Source organism: Zeus faber, assembly GCF_960531495.2.
Source record: "Zeus faber genome assembly, chromosome: 22".
Lineage (NCBI taxonomy): Eukaryota > Metazoa > Chordata > Actinopteri > Zeiformes > Zeidae > Zeus > Zeus faber.
This window is the reverse complement of record NC_137209.1, coordinates 5,279,778-5,302,228: the sequence shown is the minus strand read 5'-3', so window position 1 is coordinate 5,302,228 and position 22,451 is coordinate 5,279,778. Positions and strand designations below refer to the sequence as shown.

General features: G+C 48.2%; 1 protein-coding gene across 1 annotated transcript; it reads left to right on the top strand.

Moving 5' to 3' along the window:
- Window positions 1–208: 208 nt before the first annotated feature.
- On the top strand, window positions 209–20,348 carry tesk1b (testis associated actin remodelling kinase 1b; the record flags this gene model as incomplete). Its single annotated transcript, XM_080023112.1, has 10 exons — window positions 209–472; window positions 6,586–6,707; window positions 7,113–7,161; window positions 8,161–8,307; window positions 11,245–11,327; window positions 15,595–15,685; window positions 16,695–16,778; window positions 17,814–17,900; window positions 18,592–18,688; window positions 19,201–20,348. The coding sequence occupies exons 1-10, from the start codon at window positions 299–301 to the stop codon at window positions 20,346–20,348; spliced, it is 2,082 nt and encodes a 693-aa protein (XP_079879238.1). The 5' UTR covers window positions 209–298.
- Between the last annotated feature and the right edge of the window lie 2,103 nt (window positions 20,349–22,451).

Genomic DNA, 22,451 nt, shown 5'->3' with positions numbered 1-22,451 from the left:
CCCCCCTGCTGCACACCCACCATGCTGCAGTGCATGTAGCTGCGCAGTTTCTTCCAAATCCCCCCCTCCCCAGACTTGACAGGTTTGGTGCAGCCCACACTGCATGTATGCATGGGACTTTGTGACAGCCGGCCCAATTTTCACACTTATTTATTTGTCTTTATTCAGGTTACGCCACCTGACTTGGGTCAGCGGTCAATGGGGGACCAACTCAGGGATAGTGTTGGATTTTAAACGGCGTACACGTCCCCATCCGCCTCCTCCTCAGCCTCCTCCTCCCCAGCCCGGGTGGTCCGACATGGAGAGGGCCGAGCCAGACCAGGAGGCCGCAGCGGAGCCGCCCGTCCAGGGGCCGCACCGCGTCAGACCGTCCTCCTACCGGGCCCTGCGGAGCGCCGTGTCCAGCCTGGCCCGCATAGACGACTTCACCTGCGAGAAGATTGGCTCGGGGTTCTTCTCGGAGGTGTTCAAGGTGAGCGGGGATGTTGTGACGGTCCGAGTTGTTGACGCGGGATCCCACAGGAGGACACGTTTGGGAGGCTTGTTTGGTAGCTTGAAATGGACACACACACACACACACACACACAGAAAGGGACCTAAAAAATATCAAAGCACAAAATCTGAAGTGTTTGTCCCGTGGCAATCTAATGGAGTTGTGAACTTCCTCAAAAATGTCTTGGCCGATTCTACAAAAAAAACCAACATATTTTTCGGTTTCCATGGCAACGCCTTAACTGGACAAGGGGGCGGTGGAAAACATACACAATGCTTAAACTTCGAGAGGATGGAGGTGTTGGAAATTTACTCTTTGACTGGCATCGACCTACATGTGACGGCGGAGGGACAGTGTTTTGGTGTGTAAGTGATATGGTTAGGACGGGTAGATCCGGCACGTGCACCTGAAACCCTACACCGTCTGCGAGAGCAGCGGCTTTCATCTCTCGTGCCACAGCACAACCCGAGTAGACGCCACTTCCAAGGTACGGCTAATTGAGTGATGACCCCCGTATTTTCATTTGTTTTATGGCCACATAATGTCACATTGAGCGTGCAAGTGCTAACACGAGTCCAAAGGGCAGTTCGTGTGGCGCACGTTGCGTCACCTCCCGGAGGAGATGAGTGGAAGACAATGGTGCTGGACGAGGGAAAACGAGGACAGTTTTTCCGTTTTGGAGTCAGCTTTTCTATTTTGTTGTTGGCCGATTAGGAAAATCAACTCTTGGAATTGCACAAGAAGGGTGTCGCAAAACAGGGAGCGTACCCTTTGGGGAAATATGTGGCTTCGCTTGTCCAACGGTATAAGCACATTTGTCCCCAAAGAGCACACATCTCTTTAATACTTGAGTTTAAGTTGTCCTCTTGGCCTCACTAATGTTTTATTTGGTGCTTCTTCAAAAAAAACTGTCCGCAAAATGGCCAGTCAGTGCATTTGCATGCACCCTATAGTTAAAATTCTATTCAGAATAAGTCACAAGACCGTTTGATCATATTCCTATATACACCTCAAGTGCATTGCAAGTGTCCGCCAAAATGCATGATGCAAAGAATCTACATGCGAGTTTCTCTGCTCCAAATATTTCAATCAATGAATCATCCATAAGAACTTGCTAGGTCGACGGAATCACAGGAGTGCGTGTGTGTCCACACTGATTGGTTCTTTCGAGGGGTAGGGACACATCTCTCAGCATGTGATTAGTTCACTCTTGCAGAATAGTTTGGGGCCTCGTTCCATTTTTCGCTGCTATCTCGATCCCTCTGTGCCGCTCAGCCTTGATGAAGCCACGCCCTCAACTTTGCTCTTTGACTGGCCAATGACCATGCAAATGTCACAGGCTGGTTTTGTGCTGGCCTGTTAAGATATCAATTGGGCGGATTGATTGGCCTGCCCTTTGATAGGGCCATATAAATGCAAATGTATTACTGCAGCTATCATTGCTGACAGCCCAATGTGACATAATGGTTCTTCCAACTGGTTGATCAGCTTTAGTTTCCCCACAATGTACCTGTTTAGGATGGAGAAGTCGATTTGAATTTTGGCATCATGCGTGACAAAGACTTGCTGCGGTGCAGAATGGTGCTTATAGAGACACACACACATACACACACACACACACACACGCACAAGCACCCTTGGAAGTATTATTTGTGGTTCGTGGTCGTCCGCCCTCAGCTCGAGAGACGCTGGTGTCCCGTGGTCTCTGTTCTGCTGCTGTTGAGCTCTGGTCCCCGCGGGAGATCAATGGGGCCTCGCGGCAGGCGTTCACCTCTCCGGTGTGACATTATGCAGCTCTGAAAAGCAGGAGTCTCTGAAAAGAGGCAGATGAAAAGGCAGAATAGAAGGGAGCGCACGTGTTGAGACAGGCCCACCCTCCCCCCTGCCCCCCCCCCCCCCCGATTCTGTTTTTCATCTTTCTTTAAGATTTGTGTGTGTGTGTGTGTGTGTGTGTGTGTGTGTGTGTGTGTGTGTGTGTGTGTGTGTGTGTGTGTGTGTGTGTGTGTGTGTGTGTGTGTGTGTGTGTGTGTGTGTGTGTGTGTGTGTGTGTGTGTGTGTGTTCTTGGAGAGCTATGCCTGCGGAGGAATCCTGTTTCCCTTCCTTCTCATCAGGCGACACTCTCGGCAGCGACACTTTTCCAGGACACAACAGACGTTCACAGGAACAAATGCATGAGTCAACGCTTCATGACATGGTCTTTATTTTAAGGTCTTTGACTTGGGCCCGGGCAGCGTAAGGGCCACGTGCGCTCACTCCGGGAGCGCAAAATATGCCAGTGGGATTTGCCTCTTTCTGAGACTTAACGGCTATTAGCGGCGCAGGTAATTTCAGGCTCAGTGTGGTTTGTTTGTCCCAGTTTGTTGTCGTTAATGTGGGAGGCAAAAACCGACGGCAGATCTGCTCTGAGTCGCAGGGTGTCAATTTATCCGTAGTAAACATTAAGTCATCACTGTTATTACTCTACAAGCTATGATTTTAGTTGTAAAGGTGGTGGCGGGGCGGGATTAACCGTAATGGATTCACATGACCTGATCGGCGGGAGGAGGGCAATTACTTAAAGTCTGCATCTTAAATGCCCAGCGTGCCCAAAAATACTGCTGCAAAAGTGTGTGTATCAGCTGCCAGTGACAGTCCAAAGAGTCGTGTCAAACACTGCTGTACCAGAGCTTTGCTGGTGAGTCGGATACAGTGTATTGACAGCACATGAATGAACACACACACCACACATACTCCGTCTGTGTGTTGAGTCAGCTTAATAAATGGTATATACAGTTAACACACACACCATGCAATTCCTCTGCTGAAGATGTTGACTGGGTTGGGTGTGTTTTTTTTGTTTTTTTTGCCTATCTACGAGGGATGGATTGTGTTCCACGGAAGGCAAGTAAGGACCGGCCACCGTGGAGGGGAAAAATGCACTTCTGGAATAAAAGGCGATATGGCAACAAAGAGGAAGTGGGGGGGTTGCATACAATACGCACACACCCTCATCCATCACGGGCTGTCAACGGTGTACTTGTGATCGGTTTCAAAGCGTGTGTGCGTGTACGTGTGCGTGTACGTGTGCGTGTGTGTGGCCATTGGGACTATGGTCGTATGGGGTACCAGTACAGACTTGAACGTTTGAGGCCTCTGTGAAGGCTTCTTCTGCTAATTGCTCCACCCCCCCTGGGCAGTGTACGTGCAACTGGTGCATGGTATGTTGTTGGAAATTAATGGATATCGGACAAAGAAGTCTTTCGGGGGGGGGGGGGATTGCCCAATCCTTGTTTTGGTGGTTTCAGAAAGTCTTGTTTTTTTTTTTGTTTTGTTTTTTTTACTGTCGCCATATACCTCCGTGCACACACGCAGATTCTCCCATGTCCCCTCTGGACGCCATTATCCCAATTCTCTACTGTAGTTAATCGTACACGTGAGGCCTTGTTGTGGCCTAATGGGGGTGTGTGTGTGTGTGTGTGTGTGTGTGTGTGTGTGTGTGTGTGTGTGTGTTGGGGGTGTGTAAATAAGGAGTAATCTTAGCCTACAGCCAAGTCTCAACTGCCCCCTTGCCCGAAGAAGGTAAACAAAGTGTGTGTGTGTGTGTGTGTGGCTGGTGTCACAGTGGTGATTTTGTCTACGGAGTAGAACACAACTTTTATGCGCACGCCGGCCCTTCATGACTTAATCTCGCTGTCCTCAGGAAAGGAAGCCATGACCTGCAGTGATCTGTGTAGTTGTTTGGGCCTGCCCGTCTCGGGGTGGGTGGGGTTCCAAGCATTTTGTCAGTCAGCAGCGTATCGGTCTAGACGCCCAGTGAAGGGGGTGGGGCTCTTGTCAAGGCGGCGTAGAGGGGACTTCCCTGCTCATACACTGATGGGACGCGATCTGGCTGGGTGTCGAACACACACACACACACACACATGGGGGATGCAACGGTGCACGCTGTGTTATCGAACCGTTCAGTACGCCCCCTACGTTTCAATACGCACACGTGAATCGCGGTAGTACAACATCACGGAAGTCCACCAACGCGTTGGCGCAGCGTACGGGTGTGGCATGCAGTACGTGCTGCTTCTCATTGAATCCACTGTTGGAGCGCCACTGGCCACGGCAGCGGCGCGTGGGCCACGCAGCATTTCGCTTTTTATTTATTTTTTTTATTTTTTGTGCGTGAGAGGTCTGTTTTATTTATTTTTTTCCAACTGCACGCCTGTGTCTCTACCTGTGTCGGAGGGGCCTGAAAACGCCATTCTGGTGTTGTGTGGCAGGCGGCGGTGCCGCAGTAAGGAGTCTTGTCAAGGAATGTGAAGAGTTTTTTTTGAAATGTGACATTTAGAAGTTCTCGATCATAGTGGAGCAAAAAAAACAAGTGGAGGAGTGTGCAAGAAATTTTGGAATTGCAGTTGAAATTTGCTCAGACACAAATCTCCATGGCTTTTCCAACGGCACAAATGTATGTGCAAGTGTTGGAGGATGAATATGCCTTTTTAAAAAAGTGTGTGTGTGTGTGTGTGTGTGTGTCCCTTGCTCCACATTGGTGACCTCTGCAGTCCTTATTTAAAAAGAACAAGCTGGGAAAATGACTGGCACCACTGCACATGAGAGAGGTAGAGAGACTTTTCTCTGCTGACAGCAGCACTTTACTAGGCAGTGGGGTTATTTATTTATTTTTTTGTTGTTTGGGCCAGAAGGGGTTTTAGGGTGTGTCCTCTACGCGTGGTTGTCGAGAGCAGCCTGCCCTTCACCTACGGTAACTGTTTGTGTGTTCCTTCTGCTCAATAATATGGCGAAATCCTCTGCGTAGGTTGTGGACACTGGGTCTCTGGAAACGCCTAGTTTAAACGCCACACACCACGTTCAGTCACCAGTTACAGCTAAGCCTGTGGTGAGTCCGGGCCGACGGTGAGTGACACAGTTTGTCGGACTCCCAAAGTGTGTGTGTGTGTGTGTGTGTGTGTGTGTGTGTGTGTGTGTGTGTGTGTGTGTGTGTGTGTGTGTGTCTCTCTCCACGGAAGCAGATAAGAGCGACGGTTAGAGATTTGAGGGATCAGTAATGGATCGCATGAACTAATCTAAAGCTTCCAAATCCCTCTATACCGCATTCACGCTCTCTCCCCCCCTTAGCGCTAGGAACACGTGACCAGTCAGTTTGACCATGATGCCTCTCGTGTGTGTGAAACCGCTCACCATAGGCTGAGGGCCCGGAGGAGTAAACGGACGTGGTGTAGGAGCAGCTCTCATTGACGGCCTGTTGGGGAGGGGGAGAGGGAGAGGGAGGGGGAGAGAGAGACTCTCCAACGCTGTCTGGCGTGGTCCCTAATAGGCTTTGTGGATTTCCCATCAGCGCCTCGATCTCGTGCCGAACTCAGAACCAGGCCACTGTCACACTGGCTTGATCTCACTGCTCCCGCGGCAAGACGGCACTATTACAGTGTGACATTCTCACTCACCCCTCCCCTACAATCAGGCCTCGGTTACACTTGACATTTCTTGAGTCATTCACACAGATGACGAAACCCCTCATTTCTCCGCTCCATACATCTGCAGTGTTCGGTTGTGTGTCTGTTATTCTTCTTAAAACTTGAACAAGGCGTTGCATTGTGACTTTTTTTTTTTTTTTTTTTTTTTTTGGCTGAATGCTCGTCCACGGAGATGTAGAGTCTCCACACCAGTCGGACTCGTGATCGCGATGCCAGCTCGTTTCTCTTTGCCCCGTGGCCCCGGCTGATTCCTTGGTGGGCCGCTCATGCCATTAATACACCCAACGGATGAAAGTGTCTTCACATCACCGGTACCCCGTCGCAGTGACTCATTCCGCACATGATGTGCTGAACCACTGTTCCAGCGATCTCAAAAAGCAACGTCTGCTATTAGGAGAAAAGCAAGCGGGAACGCCATGTTTCTCACGGTCTCAATAATAAAAATGAAGACAGAGCGTCTGATTTTAAGGCAAATATTTGCTATCTTAAGCAGGAAACTCGCCCAATAGCCTAAATGTGCGTAAACCGCAAGTATATTTGGACCTGTCCTTATCATCAATCAATACGTTTTTGAATCATTTTTCCCCCGTCTAAGTGTGCGTGTATCTTTTTTTCTTCGTGCCTTTCTTCAGGTGCAGCACCGCGTTTCGGGCCAGGTGATGGCTCTGAAGATGAACACCATGGCCAGCAACAAGGCCAACATGCTTAGGGAGGTCCAGCTCATGAACAGACTCTCGCACCCAAACATCCTCAGGTAACATCTCACCTGAGCGCAGTAATGACGTAAAGAGTTTTCCAATCAATCAATGGCACTTGATTGATTGACCCATAACACTCCCTTTCCACTGTTCACTTTTTTTGGTCCCGTTTCTTTCTGTAGTTCTTACTGTTGCTATTTTTCTTATACACCCTAGTCTTTAGTTTTATAATTTTTTATAGTATTTGAAGTATTTTCCAAACATGTTGAACCGTCTGTATAACATCTTATTTATTTAGATTTCAGAAATTGGAAATGATCTATTTTGGTAACTATTGACAAATTATGTATTGAATATTTATTTTTTACATAAATTATATTTTACTCCACCTTGCTTTATCCTTTCCACTCTCCTGTTTTTACCAGTAAAACTTTATTTTATTTTTTTCCCTGGCCCTGTAGGTTCATAGGAGTGTGTGTGCACGAGGGACAGCTCCACGCTCTCACAGAGGTAAACATTACTGTCGCATCTTAAAATCAGAATCCGATTTTCTGGACAAGAACTTAAGAAGAAACTTGCATTCTTACTTACAATTACATATATAAGGTAATTGGATCAGTGCTTAAAATGTTCCTATGAGACCACAAAGACTAATATGAGGAAGGAAGCCAAGTTGGAGCTATAAAACGCAGAGTACTTTTATTGTTCCACTTTCTAAGTAGAACGGCAATCAGTGTGGCTCGGACATGTGAAGGTATAGCTGGTTGTGATGGTAACGTGGGGGCGGGGACTTGCGTAGTAACAGAGTAAATAGTGATCCATGTGCTCCAGCAGGTCGCTTCTCGTCTTTGAGGTCAAGTAGTGGAGCGTGTGTGTGTGGGTCCTAAATCCAAATTAATCCAAACTAGCAGATTTACCCCATTTCCATGACCCAAACCCCTTAATCGCCCCCCCAAAAAAAAGGATGTGTGGGCGGGGCTGTTTTAAACAGATTTGCTTCAGGTAGTCCAGGGCGATTCACCTGCTATGACATTTGATGGGCTGACCTGTTTCCATGGTGATCAGAGGAGTAGGTGTGTGTTCTGTGATGTGATTCGATGAAGAAGCAGCGGGAATAGGTGTCGGTGTGTGAGAGCTAGGCGTGGGTGATATGGAAAAAAAATATCACTTTTTTTTTTTTTTTTCAGGCGGGATCATGATTCCCAATCTAATCGCGATTCATTTTTCATGTTGGTTTTTAAGACTATTTTGCAAATTACTGAAAAGTGCAACCAAACTAATTTCCCTATTAAAAATAAATATAGCCCTACGAGGTAACACAACTTAAAAGAATAACAGACCATTTAGGCCAAAGTACCTTTGTGAGCTCGGCCTTAAAAAGTCCCCTGATGAATGCGGTGATCAAAGCTGATTTCCATGGTTGAGCCGGAACATAACCGCAATCACAACCTAAACGGCGGATCGCTTCGGTTGCTCCTCTGTTTCTTAACCACATGGCCGTTCCCGCAGTACATCAATGGGGGCAACCTGGAGCAGCTGCTGGAGAGCGACGTGCCGCTGTCCTGGAGCGTCCGGCGGGGCCTGGCGCTGGACGTGGCCCGCGGGCTGGAGTACCTGCACAGCAAGGGCATCTTCCACCGCGACCTCACCTCCAAGGTACACACAGTTACGCAACATTAATTTACACAGGCGCTTACCAGCGGACGTGACCTTTTTATACCAAAAAAAAATGTTTTTAGTGTATTTTTTTTAGCTTGTGTAAATTGTTTATTTTTAATATTTTTCTACCTGATCTCCTATGAGATCATGGAATGGCTTACATGGCAGTAAGAATGCAAGTATTGACTGGGTATGACTATAGTAGGATATAGGTTAATGTTATGACACGATTGCTAAATGCAAAATACAAATTCCATTGTAAATGGATGATCCACCTTTGTGCTTTGGCAAGAGATTGACAAATGGTCGTCGGACATTAAAGTGAATATCTGTCACTAAAAACAAACTTCATTTAGCAGACGCTTTTGTGAAAAGAGACTTACATGAGAGGCTAGAAACAATCAAAGCATACATCGGCCGCTGGAGCAACCTTGAATTTAAGTGCTTGAGCACCTGTCTCTAAATTCAACCAGAAACGAGCGCAAGATGGCTGGAAGGAATCTGAATTATTTTTATTTATTTGTTGGTAAGTGCAGTATGATAAGTACTCATATGTTGTTAGTGCATTATGTCAATACAACAACTTAATACTAGTCAACAAGAATAGTTGGTCATAGCTAAGACAGGATCAGGTGTTCCCGAATGAGCAGGGTCTTCAGGTCTTGAAGATCTGCAGAGCTTAAGAGCTGGGTACCTCCTTCCATCCGTGGGGTCACCCACACATGATAACGCTCTGGATTGAGAACTCATTTCATGCAGTGGAGGCACCACCAGCCACCGCTCATGTGCAGACCTCAGAGAGCAGGTCGGGGCGTATGTCCTGATGCGGGACGCGATGTGTGTGTGTGTGGGTGCAGATCCAGCGACTGCCCTGTCGGCCAGCGTCAACGATTTGAACTCGATGCGGGCGGCTACAGGGAGCCAGTGGAGAGGGATGAAGAGAGGCGTGACGTGCGCGTTTTTACGCTGTTTCAAACGCACGCTGCCGCATTCTGAGCCGTCCTCTGCGGAGGTTTAACAGTACGCGCTGGTAGACCACCCAGTAGAATGTTGCAGTACTCTCGTCGTGAGATGACAGGCGCCTGGACGAAGAGCTGTGCCAAGTGCTCAGACAGGTACCGTCTGATCTTCCTGATGTTGTACAGAGTGGATCTCCACGATCGGGAGACTGTGGAGGTCTGAAAAAGTTAGCTGGTCGTCAACCACTACTCCAAGATTTCTAGCCGACTTGGATGGCATTAGTGATGACGAGCCAAGCTGAACATTTATGTGGTGTTGAATGATTGGACTTACCGGGAGGATGAGGAGCTTGGAGAGATTCAGTTGGAGGTGGTGTTCCGTCATCCAGACAGATGTCTGCGAGGCATGCAGACGGTCTCGTTGACAGTGGTATCCCGTGGCGGAAAGGAGGGGTAGAGCTGGGTGTCATCGGCATAGCAGTGGTAGGAGAAACGATGCGGCTGGATGACCGATCCCAATGATGTGTACAGTGAGCAGAGAAGAGGAGCAAGCACAGAGCCCTGCGGGACGCCGGTCCTTACCTGGTGTGAATCCAACACCTCTCCCTTCCCACGGCACCCAGTAGGATTGCCCGAGATTCAAGACTCAAACCACTGATGCTTTGTCCCTGTGATGGCAACATCGGAAAGAGTGGACAAGAGGATATGATGGTTTACAATGTCAAAGGCTGCAGTTAAAAGAAGCGTGTGCGCGTGTGGTGTCGGACAGAGAGGAGGAGATCAGAGATGTCTGCGTCGGATAGGCGGGAGACAGGGAGTAGAGTGCTAGAGAGTTAGGTGTGTGCGTGCGTATTGGGATGGAGAGAATTGGCTCCTGATTGGAGCCAATTCTTCAAATATGGTGGCAAAGTCATCAGCAGTCGGGGTGTGAGGGTTCCAAGGGGGGGGTTTGAAAATGGAGAACACGTCTACAAGTAGAAGCAGTAGTAGTACAAGCAGGCTTTTATATCTAATTCCCTCTGTTTACTTAGTATGAAGCCTCCTATTTTTTTGATTTTCTCCCATTTACCCTGTTAAGTTTGTTACTGCATTATGCTTCTACTCAACACTTCCCATATCCCTTTTAAATTAAAACCCTAGGACACCAGCACTCAGACACCCGCAGTGACTGAAATTGGACAATAACACACTGAGTAATCCAGAACAACAAAGTGTTGAAAATTTAGCAATTTAAAGCGATGGAAATGTACATTATGCTTAACTGGCATGCACATGGTCTGACAGCCACCAGCGGTGTAATCTAGTTTATTGCAGCGGTGGAGCCGCTCCGCCGCGAGGAGATCGCTTCTGAAAAGAATTCCCTCCCGCCTTCAAACGGCCCGATGGCAAATGCCCCACGGCCTGGCACCGGTCCTCGGCCCAGTGGTTAGGAACCTCGTGCATCAGGCTCTACGCTCCAAGTCATACTTGAATACTTTTATGAACTTAAAATAATTGCGGGACAGTAGTTATTTTGCTAAATTGTTTAATGAAAATGTAAAATTGGAGGGGCTGGGCCGGTGCTATGCCAAATCCTGACGGGGCTGCACTGGCAAGGTCCCCCGCAAAACTTATTTTATTGCAGAAACAATCACTGAAGTGACCACAAAACTACACACATTTTTAAGTGGGTATAGGAAAATCCTGGAACTTTCTTAGCGGGTACACGGCATATACCTGCGTATCACGTATGACCAGGATAGCACCAGGAGTTTATCCGTCCTTGTTTTTTACACCCCGGTCTGTATTTGAAGTAGGCTTTTATTTGTTCGTGTCAACCTTGCCCCTGGTATTTATGACACCCGGTTTTTATTTGACTACCGGTTTGTATTTGAGGAAATACGGTACACACACAATCTCATACACACACACAGTCTACTATGAGCCATAATACGTGTGTGTGTGTGTCTGTGTGTGTCCGTCCCTTCTTGCGCAGAACTGCCTGGTGCGCTGGGAGAGCGGCGTGTGCTCGGCAGTGGTCGGGGACTTCGGCCTGGCGGAGAAGATCCCGGAGTACAGGTGAGTGCAACGCTCCCCATTCATCAGACTGCGCCACACGCTCACTGCTGGTTGGATGAGAAGCGACCGGTCCGCGGGACTCCTCCACCTTTCCTCACTTCTCTCGCAGTTTCTCCACCGTGTGGTTGTGCGCCCGGTCCGTTTCCACGGCTCACTGTCCTCCAGAGATGTGGACTGGAGTCACTGATATGATAACCTGCGACTTGACTTGACAAGATAAATGACTTAAAGCTCGTCTTATAACTTATAAGTAAGAGACATGGCTCGGATGACTTGTTTGTGTCCACTTTCGTTCACGGAAACCTTGGAATGCGATCAGCAAACAAGAAGGTACTTTGGTTGGGCTCGGTACTCCCCCTCGCCTTATGTTGGTAGCAGACGCCCAAATCTTCTAGTAATCCGTGAATGGTGCCAGTCGTGCAATTTGAGATTTTGTTATCAAACCCAAGACGCTCTTTAGAAAGTTGTGCGCAAGGGACGGTGTTTTTTTGTTTCGTTTTTTTTTTTCTTTTTCCTCTTCTGTGTTCTGCTGTTTGCGCCATGATTGTCCGAAGCGCCACACTCCTCCATTTGCGACATGGTGATAGAAACCATCATTATTTGACTTTTTTTGACCACTTCGGGATCAGCAGTTATTGTCGCCGATGTGTCCCGATTTTTAAATATGTACAATAAACAAAAACATTGGTTATTTATCCTGTACTTGTCTGCTTTACACTACTTTTAAGTTACTTACCAAAATAAGCGCAGAAGTCCGACTAGGCATTATAAATCCATCTGTTTGTTTAGACATGGCTCTCCAAGTAGTAAGCGATGCTGCATTCATGGGAAACTCGGAGAACTAATTAGTTTCAGAAGTGATGATGCATTCACTGGAACTCGGAAAATAAAATTTAATATCATCTTTTACATTTCTTTTATTCTATCAAAAAGTGTCTATGTTTTGGTTATAAGTTTGAAATTTCTTAAATTTAGAAACTTGAATAAAAATTTTAATTGATTAAAACATTTTGCGCTTTTTGACAAAATATCTGTGAAAACATCGGTAATCCGTGGGCAAGGGCTCTCCAAATTCGGGATCATCACTGGACCCAAAAATCTGCCTGTCGGGCTCTAAAAAAAAAAAAAAGCCTTACTATAGACTGCACACTGGGTATAGTATAAGGATTGGACGACTACCCTGTCATTTAAGTTCCTCGCTACCTGACTTATTTTTTTTATTTTTATTTTTTCAACGAGAAGCACTCGTTACCTTCCCATTGGTTACACAGACACACAATGATCAGATCATCATGGCGGCCGTGACTGTGCCGAGACTCATCGCTTCGGATTCAAAATTTTCCTTCAATCATTTTTATTCAATCAAATCAATTTGTGCAAGTCTGTTCATAAGATTTTGCGATATTGTGCAGACAGACTGACATGGGCGGCGCGTAACACAGTTTGATGTTGGAGTCTGGCTGTCAGCATTTCACTGTTTAAAAGCGATAGGGAGGGTCTACCTTTTTGGTAGACAAGAAATTAAGAAATAAGCTTTTAGAATATTATTTGTTTTATTACACTGAATATCAATTATAATACAAATTCAATTAATTAGACATGTACTAATACCTTGTATTTTCTCTTTATAAAGAGCGGATACTGCAGTATCTTGGGGAAAAGTGACTTGACTTGGGACTTATCTTGCCTTAACTAAGGACTATGTGACAAATGACCTCTTGAAACTTGACTTGACCTGTGCTGTGACTTGACATGACTTGACATAACCCTTGACTTGACATGACTTGACATAATCCGTGACTTGACTTGCCCAAGAAAAACGTACTTGGGCCCTGCTTCCGACTCGCATAAGAGGGACTTGGTCAAATGCCTGCTGTCCTCTCTCGTTTGTCTTGCGGGGAGCTCCATTTATCTTCCTAAAAACCACGGAGGCCCGTGCTATCCCCCAGTCAACGCATCGAGTCCCGCGGTCTCTGTGGAACTAGAATTATAACTTTGGTTTCAAGAGGGAAGTGATTGAGGGAGATGACTCACAGATGTGCTGTCAAATTTGAGCTGACATACGTGTGTGTGTGTGTGTGTGTGTGTGTGTGTTTGTAAGAGATACCATCTCGAAATACGTGTAGTTCAGCTTCAGGTCACGGACAGATGATCGATATTCCCCTGAAGGGTACAGTGCAGAATTAATGTATCTTTTTGTGTTTTTTGTTTTGTTTTTCTTCTCCATAATGACAAGTCAGTGGTGAACATGATCTGAAAAGGAGATCATTGGGGATAATTTCGGAGTTTTTCACCCCATATACGCAATTTTTGGTCAGTCCCTGGTTGTGGGGTCGTGAATGCTGACTTAAGCGGGGGCCAGAGAGGCCTTGGGTGTCCTTAGAATGTCCCTCTGGGATGTGTTTGCGACTTCCTGGAGGGGTTGTCGCTGCGCCCTGGGAGAAATCTGGGAAGAGTCACCACCGTTCAGGTGTTGGCCCTTTTGGAGATGAAGGCTCTCGCTGTGGTCCAGCGGCGTCCCAGAGCCTCAAATGGCTTTGTGAGGGCTTCATGGACACCACTCCGATGGGTGGGGTTAAATCGGCTGATGGAGTCACTAAGGGGGCAATTACTTTTTCCACACAGGGCCACCTGGTGTTTGATAACGCTTTATTGTGTAAAATGTGTGTGTGTGTGTGTGTGTGTGTGTGTTTTGAGTCAGGGAAGCTGAGGTTATTATTCTCTGACATTTATACGTCGTATGTTTAATTCATTCGGCATCAATTCACCTCTGGCCCCTGCGACTACAAATGACTGAATTGCAAGAATCCCCCCTTTGTAAAATGGGGTATGCTTTGTGAATGGTGTGCTATACCCCCTTTCGGACCCATTGACTCTAGAGAGGACCATCCATTATCACTCCTTGCTTCCCTCTCAAACTCTGCGCTTTATTTATAAAAAAGAAAATTTAAAAAATCATAATACATTCCTCCCCTGTTCAGAGTGAGGACGGCACTGGGAATTTTCATACTTGACCTTTAACGAAAAGAGGTGGTCGGACCCCCGCATCCTTTGCCAAATCTGGCACTAAACACACACACACACACACACACACACACACACAGGCATAGAGTGCAAAAAAATCCAGGAACACATCCACTTAAACCATCACAAATGATGTGCGTCACTTAAACTTGGACATCCGTGCACCGCGTCACACATAAGACACACACACAACTTGAAAGGTACGCACGCCCACTCAAACAATGACATAGCAACACACTGTGTGTGTGTGTGTGTGTGTGTGTGTGTGTGTGTCAAAAGCATCCATTGAATTAGTTTCCGCTCCGTTTTCAAGAGCTTGTTTGTTTTCGTGTGTGTGGCATGAGGGGGAGGAGGGAACGGGAGATGAAGGCGGTTTAGGAATAAGCTTCCAAATAAGGTCAAACTATTCCAGTCTCCCAGACCCCCGCTCACCCCCCCACCTCCTATTCTACGTTCCATGTTCCAATTGACTCTGCGCGCACACACACACACCTCTTGTATCCTTACTTAACCTTTCAGACTACCCCAGGGCTTTTCTTTTCTTGTGTTTTTTGTTTTTTTTCCTCTCACCCCTCCCGTTCGTCAGACCGTCGTTCTGCTCCACAGTCCCCCCCCCCCCCCCCCCCCCCCCCGTGCTGATGGTTGCTCTACTTCTCCATATTGGTGCGGGTGATTTCTTTTTTCCAGCTCCTCTCTCTCTCCTTATATTCTCTCTGTGCGCTGCCTCCACTTCCCGACCACTCTCTCTGCAGTATCGTAGCCCACAGTCGCAGATGGAAATAGCACGGAGAGGATGTGTGTGTTCCTTCCTCTGAGTACTGTTGAAATTGCACAACCATATCGCTGCATCATAACGGAAAACATTGCTGCAGCTCCATGTGCACGTCCCGCTGAGCGCGGGACGTGCACATGTCCACACACAGGTGAAGTGAGGTTAAGCGCTCGGCCTACGTATTGATGACCTGCAGCCCACTTCCTGCCCATTGGGTATTGCATCTGTTTCTCTAAATCCTACTCTGTCCTCTCTGTGACCTTCAGGATCTGTGCTGGAGCCTAAAAAAAGCATTGAAATGATACTGTGTGTGTGTGTGTGTGTGTGTGTGTGTGTGTGTGTGTGTGTGTGTGTGTGTGTGTGTGTGTGTGTGTGTGTGTGTGTGTGTGTGTGTGTGTGTGTGTGTGTGTGTGTGTGTGTGTGTGTGTGTGTGTGTGTGTTCTAACTAATAACGTCCCCTCTCTCTTGCAGTGACTCAGGGGAACAGGAGCATCTCTCAGTCGTCGGCTCCCCCTACTGGATGGCTCCCGAAGTTCTCCGTGGAGAGGTGTACAACGAGAAGGTATTGGCCAACAATGGCATGATGTTGTGCTAACAGTAGTAAAAGCGTCCTTACTTACTTGTGCTTTCTAGCATTTGAAAATGCACGCTGTACTGTCTTGGAGTAATTGGGCAATGGTAACCTCCTTAATCCCAGGGGAGGAATGGTAATGTTGCAGGAGCCTCGGAAGTTACTGATGATCCAGCTCCCGCTCTCATTAAAATGCAGCCGATATTCGGTGCATTTTAGTCTCTTGGGGTTGAATAAAGGTCAAATGTCCCCGGTTCATCCCAAAATGAGGCATCTGTGAAAACCATTATTTTGCCATGGTGACCTGGCCATCAATGAGTAAATGAATATCGGCCCAATAGGTGTGAGCCCTCCCCTCTTTAATAGACGATATACTTCTATATACAAACCCTGATCAATTCAAAGTCTGCGCCAAAGTTGTTGTTGTTCTTTTAAAGCAACATCGAAATTATAAAAGGAAGTTCACTCTGTTGCAGCATCTAACTGTGACTCGTTTGCACAACTCACACCTTCCTCTTTTTAGGGAAAAAAAAAAAAACAAAAAACAAAAAAAAGCCGATACCATGTCCCCATGGCCTTCACCGCAGCCCTCTTGGGAATCTATGTCCCACTGTCCAGGGGTGGGTGGGTGGTTAATCACACACACACACACACACACACACACCAGAGTCGCTGTGTTTTGTTCCCCAAGCTGTGCCTGCCCTGGTGGGTTGATGGAGGAACTTGCGTAATCTTGGTTTACCACAATAACAACGTTGATGTGTTTTGAATGCTTGGAAAATGTCACTTGGTTTAATGTTGTTCACAATAACATGATTAAATGGCATTGTTTCATTGGTTATATATAGATGATGGATAGGATTTACAATTCATGATTTTGAATGCATTTCATTATGGCTAGTTGTGATTTTCCTTCCCTTTTCCTGAATAAAGATTTACAAGCATTTAAAAAAAATAAATACATCGATTCCTGAGCCGCCTGTGCCCCCGCCCTCTGCAGGTGGATGTGTTTGCATTTGGAATAATCCTGTGCGAGATTATTGCGCGGATACAAGCCGACCCTGACATCCTGCCGCGCACGGAGGTACGGTGATCACCTTTTCATCATCACCCCCCGCCCGCCCGCACCCACCTCCATCATCATAATCTATTCATGCTGTCATCGAGCATTATATTGAAACAGGTGCCCCGAATGGGACCCTTTGTCTTCATTCTGCGTTCTAGTCCAAGCACATTTGCTCCGAGATGCCTCACATTTCAGTTAGGTCAGGTGGGGCTGATGGAAGTCAGTTTGGAACCAAATTCGAAGAATGCACAAAGCTTATTATTAGTATTACTGTGTTGTTTATACTGAATATCATTAACGTAATGGGTTCGCCAGATGCCAACCATCTATTATTGAAGTTGGCCTTGTATATAGGGACTCTCGTACAAGTTTCAAGTTTCTGTCGATTGGAAAATCGTGTCTCCCCCTTGTGGCGATTCATGTAATGCAGAGATTTTAGTCTTGTTCAAGATTCAAGAGGTTGTCACGTACATATACATACGGTCATACATATATGCAGTGAAATGTCATGAAATGTGCGTAACCGACACGAGGGGGCGGCGCTGCAATCACGATTCTGGGTTCTACAATTATATAATATAATTGTCTGTTGTATTAAATATGCATTTAAGTCCTCCTGAATTAAACTTACCTTGACTTTCCTCAAGCAATTACCTCACCATATAACAATTTAAAACACTAAATCAAATCACTGCATTATTTTTTGTAAGGACTCAGCTCTAGCTCATCGTTTGAACATGGAGGCTTTATTGCAAAATCTGTTTATATATTTAAAAAAAAAAAAAAAAAAAAAAAAAGCGTCTAAGATTGTGAAGCTACATGAACTAAATTTAAATTCTCCGTGAGCTCGTCCTGAGGTGTATGTCTCAACAGGTCGGTCAGTTTGTTTGGACCCACGCCTCGGCTTTAATTTGAGCGTGTTGTAACACTGCGCTGCAATGTGAAATAAAACGAACCCTCTCGATCCAACCGCCTCGTTGCGAAATCCATTTGTACCGATGCGTGAGTGTTTAATTGTTTTTGGTTTTTTTTGGTTGGTGTTATTTTTTGCAGCACTTTGGTCTGGATGTGGAGACCTTCCAGCACATGGTCGCAGACTGCCCGCCCGACTTCCTGGAACTGGCTGTAACCTGCTGCAATGTAAGACCCTCGTTGCATCCTCACCTCGAATCAGATTCCACTCGAGACACTTTAGGATCCGGACGTTTCATTATGGTATGTGAAGAGCTCCGCGCTGGCGAGGGACCGTGGCGACGTTTCACTTTCAGCGCTATGAAAGCGCCCGGCTTTTTCAGATGGCCGGTCTAAAAGCAGGGCGCGTCCCGGCGGGTGGTGTTGAAAATCCCTCTGGCTGCCAGCACGGACAAATGAGCTCTCCTGGGTTGTTGTTGGTGGCAGAGCTTTACCCTCTAATAATAAAGGACTGAGCCGAGCGTCCTCGGCCTATTCTGCTGCTCCTGATTCTCTCAAGCGGGGACGGCAATCTGTCCATCAGCCTGTTGTGTTTGGGGAATTGATATTTGGGTGAAGCTGAGAGTGCCCTTAGGTGTCAGATTATGGTTGTGCTAAATGGGGACGGTGTGCAGGGAAGAGTAGATCCAATCCCTGCCGAGAGCCTCGGCTCTGTAACGCCAGAATTCAAGGTTAGGGCTTTTTAATGACCTACCTTCTCTCAAGACATCCATTATTGTAGCCCGCAGGTTAGTATAGTGTAGGGCAAAAGCTGGTGGAGAGATGCAGGATAAGTCAGTGCTGGGGGTTATTTAGTGGCGTGCCCTCGTTATAACACACAGCATCTGTCTTGCGTTCATTCAAGTTTTTCTCCTCCCAGATGAACGCAGAACGCCGGCCGTCGTTCTCCCAGATCGCGGTGGAGCTGGCGAGTAGAGAGGCCGAGAGGACGCCCAAGGACGAGTTATCGGCCAAAGGTGTGTGTGTGTGTGTGTGTGTGTGTGTGTGTGTGTGTGTGTGTGTGTGTGTGTGTGTGTGTGTGTCTCAGATGGAGGTCCACATAGCAGGGAGGTCTCAGACAGGTTAGGCTCTGGGACGCCAGCGAAAAGATGTTATCGCGACCACTTTATTAGCAGACGGGGGTTTAAGGCAAGGCTCTAGCTGCCGTTTGTTAGTTGCGTAGCAGGTCAGCCATGCCTCCAGGGTGGTCTTTGACAAAGAATCCATAATATGTATTATGTAGGCCTGCCTCTTGGTCTAGAAGCCCATTTAGAGAGATCTTTGTAGTTGGGTGAATTCTTCTCAGTCAGGATGTACTGCATTCATAAAGAAAGGAGCTTTGGCCGAATTCAAAACGGTCCCAATTGGATCTGCGTCCCAGCTTTCCCTGATCCGCTGTGGAGATCTGTGACAATGAGGCGATTCTTTGAGGAATTTCCATGCCGCATTCTTGGTCTAATGAGAACTCCTTTTTGTTTCCCTTTTCCAGCCGTTTCTCCAGCGACAGACCTCCTACGCCGGCGCTCCGTGTGTCTCCCCGCCGACCCCCGCCTCTCCCGCAGCAAATCGGACATGCTCCACCCGCCGGCCACCCCGCCGTCCTCCGAGCTGGCTCCCCCCGCCCGGGTCAACCCCTTCTCTCATCGGAAGGACCTGAAGGGCGGCAAGATCAAGCTGTTTGACACCCCCAGCAAGTCGGTCATCTCCCTGACTTTCACGCTCCCGCAGCCCCCCGACCCTTTCAACCCCGCGTCGTCGGAGGATGAAGATGGCGCCGACCCCCCCAGGAGGCACCGGCGCTGCCTCTCGCTCCCCTGCACGCCCCCACCCCACATCACGTTGGCACCCACCAACGCGCTCGCCGCCGCCGACGAGAAATCAAATGCGTCTCAAATAGGCTTGATGAACGGAGAGGTGAGCAGATTGGGCCTGGAGGGAGGGGAAAAAGAGAGACTTGTTTCAGAGGAGGAGGCAGGTGAGGGGAAGGCTATGGGTGACCCAGGGGACGACTCGGGCCTCCCGCTGACCAGCGAGTCCCTCTCTCTGGACCTGTTGGATAAGGGGGAGGAGGAACCGATGGACTGCGGCAGCTCCCCGGACACGTTGGAAAGCTCGTCGTCGTCTTACTCCAAGCTCTCCCCGCCCGCGTCCTTCTCTTCGACGCCCTCGCAGGCCTCCATCCCGCCCTTCTCGAACAGTTGGGGTTCGGCCATCTCCAACGGACCCAGATGCCTGCCTCCCATCTCCCACCTGGACAATAACAATGTGGTCGTCAGCCGGCCGCTGGGCTGGGGCGCTAACACCAACGCCACGGCTGCGGTCAACGCCAATGGCTACCACTCCCCTGCCAGCGACCCTGCTGGCGCGTCCCCGTTTGGCTCCGGTAGCAGACACTCCCTGGACCAGGAGGAGGTGGTCTCCTGCCCGGGCTGCTGTCTGGCGGGCCTCCGCTTCCCCTCCATGTGTCTGCGGGCCGCCCCGCCTCGCCGGAACCGCTACAAGAACCTAAACGGGGACCACGCAGCCTCCCGCGGGCTGCTGTGCCCGGGGCCCAAGGACCTGCCGCCCTCCCCCGCCACCACGACCACCAGCACTACTCCCGCGCCGGGACTCGCCCTACCTGGGGCGCAGACATGAAAAGAAAGAGGGGGGGGGGCGCTCTCACACCAAACACATGCGAGGGGGGGGAGGGTTTTTTTTTTTTTCCCAGAAAAAGCTCAGTGGACCGGCGTCGTGGATTCCCACCGTTTACCCTGTAGCGATCGGTCTGCCCTGGCCTCAGTGGGTTCCTTTTTGAAATTTGCACAGATTCTAACCCAGCAATACGCCGCTGAATTTCCGGTAAAAAACCCTTTCAGGTCTCGATGGAACATAGCAGATCGATCGTGGGTGGATGAGGCAGGATTCGTATTTTCTGCTCGGCTTAAGTTCATACTCCTTAATGATTCATTTGGAGCAGTTGCCCGAACCCGGCAGAGGACGGGGACCAACTATTATTTTGTGAGCGAGAGACGGCTCAACCGGTAAATGGGAGTGTGCCGCCCTCTGCTGGGCTGGGGGCGTCATGACTTGGAGGTCAGCTGTGCTGTACAAGGACGTATGGAAGACCACGTTTGCCTGACTGGACGGACGGTGACATTTACTATTTCAGCATGAAAACACTCCTACTGCTGGTCTACTTTGCTGGACCCTGTATGTTCTTGGCTGTAAAGATTACATGATAACGTTGATTTTGTTGATGATGACGATGCGCCGATGAGGAATGTTCTGCTTAGTATTATTACTGTTGCGATGAAGTGTGTGTGTGTGTGTGTGTGTGTGTGTGTGTGTGTGTGTGTGTGTGTGTGTGTGTGTGTGTGTGTGTGTGTGTGTGTGTGTGTGTGTGTGTGTGTGTGTGTGTGTGTGTGTGTGTGTGTGTGTGTGTGTGTGTGTGTGTGTGTGTTGCACCTTATTTAATTTTCTTTTGTTTGTTATTTTTGGATGTTTTCAGTCTGCTGTATAATTTCTCCTGGTTGCCTGGTAAGCACTTCAACTGTATTGCTGTTTGTTTATGAAACTCTTGATATTATTTCTTTTGAGAATGAATGGTCAGAGACCTAAGTCAAAGAATTACAGATTCTTATTTAAGGATGGAATTAAATAAAGAATATAGAATCAGATGATGGTTTGATTGTACCTTATTTATTCCCAGAACTGCTTTTACATCCAGTTTAAGGTTTTCACATCATCTCTATAGGGGGGAGATCTACTGGTAAAATCCTAAAAACTAACATTTCATGTTTAAACAGGAGCCTTCTCCCACACCTTGATGCATTCTACCCTTTTGGCATCCCCCCCCCTCCCCCTAAGCAGCTTATGGCCTTTCCTCTCTCTTACAAAATAACCAGCCTTTAATTAAATCCTTATCTCTCCACCCTGCAAACGGCCTCTTGCATTCCTCTCGTTCTGTTGCCGGAGGTAACGTTCTGCCTCCTCGTCTCGTCTTCCGCGCTCTTATTTATTTTTGTGCTTCCGCACCTCGTCATTGAGAACCTCCTCGCCGTGGTCGGGGGTCCATCTAGTCCGCCCGCCCGCCTCGTCCAAAGGGCTCTTTAAGTCGTCATGGTGATCGCGGGGTTAACCGGAGTCCAGCTGGGAGCCTTGATGGGATTGTGTGCCGCGGTGACCCTGCTCATCACCGGTGAGTACCAAACGCCACCCTCATTTTTCCATATTCACCCTCGTGTTTTGATGCGCAACTTTTGCGCCGCTGGCAACGAGCGCCGCCTCGTCGTCGTCGTCCACGCGCGCGCGTCCTCAACTGGGGTTGACGAAGCCGGTTGTGACGGTGGGGGTCTTAGGCCGTTGACGGAGCCTCATAATGGGTGTTCTATTTTTGCCGTTTGGGTTTCCTGTGAACTTACCAGGGTCGACCGGGTCACTCTGTTACACTGCTGTGGATTCCCTGGATTTAGGCTGCCTCCTGCGGTGGGATTGTCCTCAAGCCAGCCCTAATACCACCTATACCGTGCAGACCAAGACGCAGGGGTAAGTCGTGTGTGGGTGGGTGTCTGCACGCAAATGTCGGATTCCCCTTGAAGAAAATTACTTAAGCGTGTGTGTGTGTGTGTGTGTGTGTGTGTGTGTGTGTGTGTGTGTGTGTGTGTGTGTGTGTGTGTGTGTGTGTGTGTGTGTGTGTGTGTGTGTGTGTGTGTGTGTGTGTGTGTGTGTTCGTTCGTTGTAGGGACCCCTGGCAGGACG